Genomic DNA, 5,035 nt, shown 5'->3' with positions numbered 1-5,035 from the left:
GGACCAAATGTGGAGGCGGGCCGAATCCGGCCCGCGGGCCGTAGTTTGGGGACCCCTGCCCTAAAATATTATACCGACCCAACCTGTCGCTCAGTGGAGTTGAGGCATCTGTTATTGAGGTGATAGTGGAGTAGATAGCCTAGCTAACCAACAGTTAGCTTCCTCAACCCCCAGTGTTGGTCAGTAAGCAGAATATTTGAAAACATGGAGGATGATGATGATGATGATGCAAAAACTCAGGGACCATGGGAGGAGGACCGTCCTGCTGCCATGTTGCTGCTTCTGCTTTGGTTCTGACCAGTTTCATCGTTTGGTTAGCAGATCATTACTGACAGTTAAACAACTTGGATGATCACCTGACAGTTCTGCTGGTTAATTATCACTCCCTCTCAACTGGACCAGTCCAGCTAAACCAAAACCAAAGACAAAACCCAGAACTCCATTACAGAACAGATTTATTCACTCAGATAGTTCAGCTCCTTTACTATTGTCTTCAGAAAACAGAATGAGAACAAACGTAATTATTAACTTTCTTTCTGGACGGTTAGTTTTCCTTGACAGAATTTATTGTTTTACTTTTCGTAAACTAAGACTTTGGCAAAACCATTTCATGCACCAGAGATTCATTCATGAGCAAAGATAAGAAACTTACAAACACACAACGTCACATTCATAGTTTAAGCTTTTAGTGAAAATTTTTTCTCTGCATGTTCTGCAGAAAAACCCGACGGTTGAGACTCCAGAGGGTTTTGGAAATGAAGACATGTTGAAATGAAAGGACATGAAGTTCCCACAAACTCTGTGGGAACTTCTTCACGATGGCTATCAACAGCTAGACGATTATATCAGAATATAAATATTCCTCTGCAGCTGGACAATAAAGAATCATGTGTTGTAGGACCGTAGGGTGTCCTCTGGGTTTTACGTGTTTCTGCTCCAACCAGTAGCTGAAACGGTTCAACGACCTCTGAGGTTCTGCTGATGAACCATCACTTGATTCAGCTGTGAGAAACCAGGGAAGGAACAGGAACCCACAGGATGCCGGACCTGGAGGGCGGAGCGTTCCCACACCAGGAGAACCTCTGGCTGTGAGCAGCTCTGCCCGTCAGCTGGATGATTCAAGCAGAACTTTACTTCTGCCTGGTGTGGATCTTCATGTGAATATTTAAAGTCGACTTTTGTCGGAATCTCTGACCACAGACGTCACAGAAGAAAGGTTTCTCTCCCGTGTGGATCCTCAGGTGGTCGTTTAAACTCGTCTTCAGGCTGAACCTTTGTTCGCAGAACTCACAGCAGAAGGATTTCTCCCCTGTGTGGATCCTCATGTGTCTGTTCAAATTGGACTTCCTGCCAAACCTTTGGCCACAGAAGCCGCAGCAGTACGGTTTCTGTCCGGTGTGGATCCTCTGGTGGATGTTCAGGTTGGACTTGCGGTCAAACCTCTGTCCGCAGACATCGCAGCAGAACGCCTGCTGCCCTGCATGGACTCTCATGTGAATGTTTAGATGCGTCTTTCGCTCAAATTTCTGTTCACAGACCTCACAGGGATAGGTTTCCTGTCCTGTGTGGATCGTCATGTGTCGGTTCAAAGTGGATTTCTGTCTGAACCTCTGTCCACAGAGGTCACAGCGAAACGCCTTCTGTCCAGTGTGGATCTGGATGTGTCTGTTTAAAGTGGTCTTCAGGCTGAAGGTCTGCCCGCAGACGTCGCAGCTGAACGGTTTCTGCCCCGTGTGGATTCTCTGGTGGTCATTTAAAGTCTTCTTCAGGCTGAAGCTCTGCCCACAAACATCACAACTGAATGGTTTCTCCCCCGTGTGGATTCTCTGGTGATCGTTCAGCGTTCTCTTCAGGCTGAACCTCTGTCCACAGACGTCACAACAGAACGGTTTCTCCCCAGAGTGGTTCCTCACGTGAACGTTCAGACATTTCTTCAGACTGAACCGCTGTCCGCAGACGGGACAGCCAAACGGTCTCTCCCCTGTGTGGCTCCTGATGTGCTCGTTGAGGTAATGTTTCTTTTTAAAGGTTTTCCCACAGTCATCACAGATGAAACACTTCACTGTCATGGCGCTTCCACTCCGGGACTCTGGAGCGCCGCTCTCCTTCCACTCTTTGCTCATGTCCGTGGTTTCAGAACCAATGTCTGACAGGAGGCTCATCTGGGAGTCAGGATGCGCCTCACCATCATCCTCTTCATCGCTGACCTCAGTCTCTGAAGAGTTGGAGGAGTCGGCATGAATCCTGCTGGATTCTGCTCCTTCACCATCCTCTTCATCCGTCTCTGCTTTCATCTGCTCCGCTGAGCTGCTGCTGGGAACGTCTCCGTTCTCCATCTGGTCTTCATGAAGCCGTGACAACAGAAGCTCATCTTCCTCATCCTCACTCTTAACGATAACTTTGATGACTGGAAACCTGGTGGCGTCATCCAGGTTGTCTTCCTCCGGACCGATCCAGCGCTCCTCCTCCTCCTCCTTTACGTGGACGGGCAGCGGGTCCTCTGGGTCCAGGTCAGGACTCTGTTCTTCTTTAACCAGCAGCTGCTGAACATCTTCAGGGAACACTGGAACACAGGAGCAACACCATGAAAACACCTGCCTGCCATCAGGCCGTTGCAGTTTGGGTTCCCTAAGCACAGATGCAGACTAATGTTTCTAAACTTCACTGAAAAAAATGAATCAATACATAAAGCAGGTCCATTTACACTGAGTACCACAGAGCAGAACCACCTCCGCTCTGCTTGTCTCAAGCTATGATTAAACCTGATTTCTTTTTTGTGTCCCTTGGTGCCACACAGTGCAGTGTGTTTGTGGGTGGAGCTTCTGCGCTGCCTGTCATAATAACCAAGATATATTTCAGTCTGGTTTCTGTCTTCTGCTGGTATTTACATCAAAATGTCTTGAATGGCGTCATTTTCTAAATGCTCCCCTCCTGAATCAAAAGTCTCCGTACAACTTTTGATTGTAATCTAACTTAACAGTTAACTTAATCTAACTTTTAAGTTAGATTTAACTTAACGGTAAATCTAATGTAATTTAGCATTTACGTAATTAGTTATAATTTTCCTAGATAATATATTTTTATATGCATCTTAATTAACTAATAATATATCCAGTCAATCTAATTTCAGATATCTGGAATGTAAGTGGGCTGAAGCCGATTTTATGTTAAAAGATCTACAGAAGAGGTTGGACACAAACTTCTTCTGGTGGTGTCCAACCTGCCACTCACAACATGGCGGCAACGTTGACCTGCTGCTCGGACGCTCGTGCGGCTCTAGCCTGCTGTCCGCAGCTAGCAGCTGCTGAACAGCAGCATGAGACCTCCGAGCTTTGCAGACACGGTCCCAGACTAGACCAGTTCACCCAGTCCACTGCTGATAATGGGAAAGAAAAGACACCAACCGGGATGTTCGGGGCTGAAAGCAGCATCCAGTATTTCGTGTCTCTGCTCCTCTGCTGCATCCAGTCGCTGTTTGACCTGCTGTCTCCACATCTCTGCTAGCTTTTCTCTCTCTAAACTTTCCTTTAACAGTTACTGAGCAGTTCCAGCTGAGCCTCAAACCGTTTCTCTTCTTTCCAGAGTTCACCAACTGCTGTCGTTTCTGTCTTACAGCTTTATTAACTCTCCCGCCGCTGCTCCGTGGACAAAAACCCGAGAAAACACGAAGGACGGCGCTCCTTCTTCTCCTTCTTCTCCATCTTCTTCGTCTTCGGCAGCTTCTTTGTGTTTAATAGTGGACCAGAATGCCGCCTTGAGGTGCATACCGCCGCCTGCTGCACCGGAGTGTATAGGACAGGATCTGCCTAAAAATATTTAACCAACAAATTAAAAATAACTAAATAATTGGTCTTTGCTGCGTTGTGCCAGTTTGTGCCAGTTTGTGCCAGTTTGTGCCAGTAGTCCTCCTCATGTCTCAGGTTACTCCTGCTTCCATGAAAAGTCTGAGCTTGACTATTTCTTTAAGTTCTGTTTTCATTTCTTCTTCTATTCTTACATTTCTTCAGTCTACATTTTCCATTAACTATTTTTTCTTTCATTCACAATAAAGAACACTCCAGTTTTGTTTACTGAACTTTACACATTAACTTTTCCGCTCTGCTCTACATGAGCAGTGAGGTGAATGACAGAAAGCTGCTCAGTAATCAGAGCGACGATGAACAACTGGAGCAACTGATTCTGATGAAAGGCTTTATTTTAGCAACTCGACTCTAAACACTTCAGAATACAATCTAGATATTCCGTTCGGATGACAGGAAGGTTTTTCATCAGCTCTGCAGGAGTCACCAACTTCAGTCCTCCAGGGAAAACATCCTGCAACGTTTCGATGCAGCTCTGCTCCAACACGTCTGAATTCCCAGCATTCATTCAGCTCTGCAACCGGCTGGTAACCAGCAGGTTATCTGATCCAGGTGTGTGTGAGGAGAGATGCATCTAAAAGCTGCAGGATGTTTTCCCTGGAGGACTGGAGATGGTGAACAAGAGCCCAACTCACCACAAGGTGGCGCTTTAACACAGGCAGCCATCAGTTCTGCCTCCAGACTAAGTGGGATCAGAGAAATCGGCTCTGAAACAGGAAGCCAAGCAGTCGATCTGATCTGCAGAGGTCATGACCCCAAACTGAGGATCTGAGATGTTGGGACATCTGAGCCTCTCCTCTGTGTTGGACCTGTTGAAGTTTTCTCAGTTTTACAACATCTGGGCCAAAGCGAGAGCAAACCCTCCTGATTCTTCGACTCCCTGCTTCATTTATCTGCATCCAGCCAAATATTCTTCAGTTCAGGCTACATAACAATCTGGATGCTGCCTTTCAGCTAACAGGAGCCACAGGTTCCTGCTGGACTCCTTCAGGACTCAGTTCTACAGGGTTCTGGACAGGATCCTGGTCCAAAACAAGGTTACTGCCAGAATGAGCTTAAAATGCTCCATGAAGTTTCCCATTAAGAGGTGGACGGGATGAAGGAAAACTGTACTGACTGTGAGAAGACGCCAGAGCGATGAAAGAATTTCAGATGAACCAGCAGAGCAGATATAT

At 46.7% G+C, this 5,035-nt stretch overlaps 1 protein-coding gene across 1 annotated transcript; it reads right to left on the bottom strand.

The window, feature by feature from the left end:
• Window positions 1-438: 438 nt before the first annotated feature.
• Window positions 439-3,776, bottom strand: LOC106943973 (zinc finger protein OZF-like). The gene is made up of 2 exons (XM_015027256.1): window positions 3,405-3,776; window positions 439-2,563 (listed from the first exon to the last, which is right to left on the bottom strand). The coding sequence occupies exons 1-2, from the start codon at window positions 3,493-3,495 to the stop codon at window positions 1,131-1,133; spliced, it is 1,524 nt and encodes a 507-aa protein (XP_014882742.1). The 5' UTR covers window positions 3,496-3,776; the 3' UTR covers window positions 439-1,130.
• Window positions 3,777-5,035: the final 1,259 nt, after the last annotated feature.

Source organism: Poecilia latipinna, unplaced genomic scaffold, assembly GCF_001443285.1.
Source record: "Poecilia latipinna isolate Pla-1442-1.1 unplaced genomic scaffold, P_latipinna-1.0 Scaffold6503, whole genome shotgun sequence".
NCBI classification, from domain to species: domain Eukaryota; kingdom Metazoa; phylum Chordata; class Actinopteri; order Cyprinodontiformes; family Poeciliidae; genus Poecilia; species Poecilia latipinna.
This window is presented reverse-complemented; position numbering and strand designations above follow the sequence as displayed.

Excerpts from the sequence above, each read along its gene's own strand:
- LOC106943973 (XM_015027256.1), bottom strand. The coding sequence starts at position 3,495 with ATGTGGAGACAGCAGGTCAAACAGCGACTGGATGCAGCAGAGGAGCAG. Across the intron at positions 2,564-3,404 it reads TTTCAGCCCCGAACATCCCG|TGTTCCCTGAAGATGTTCAG; the intron begins GTTGGTGTCTTT and ends CCTGTGTTCCAG.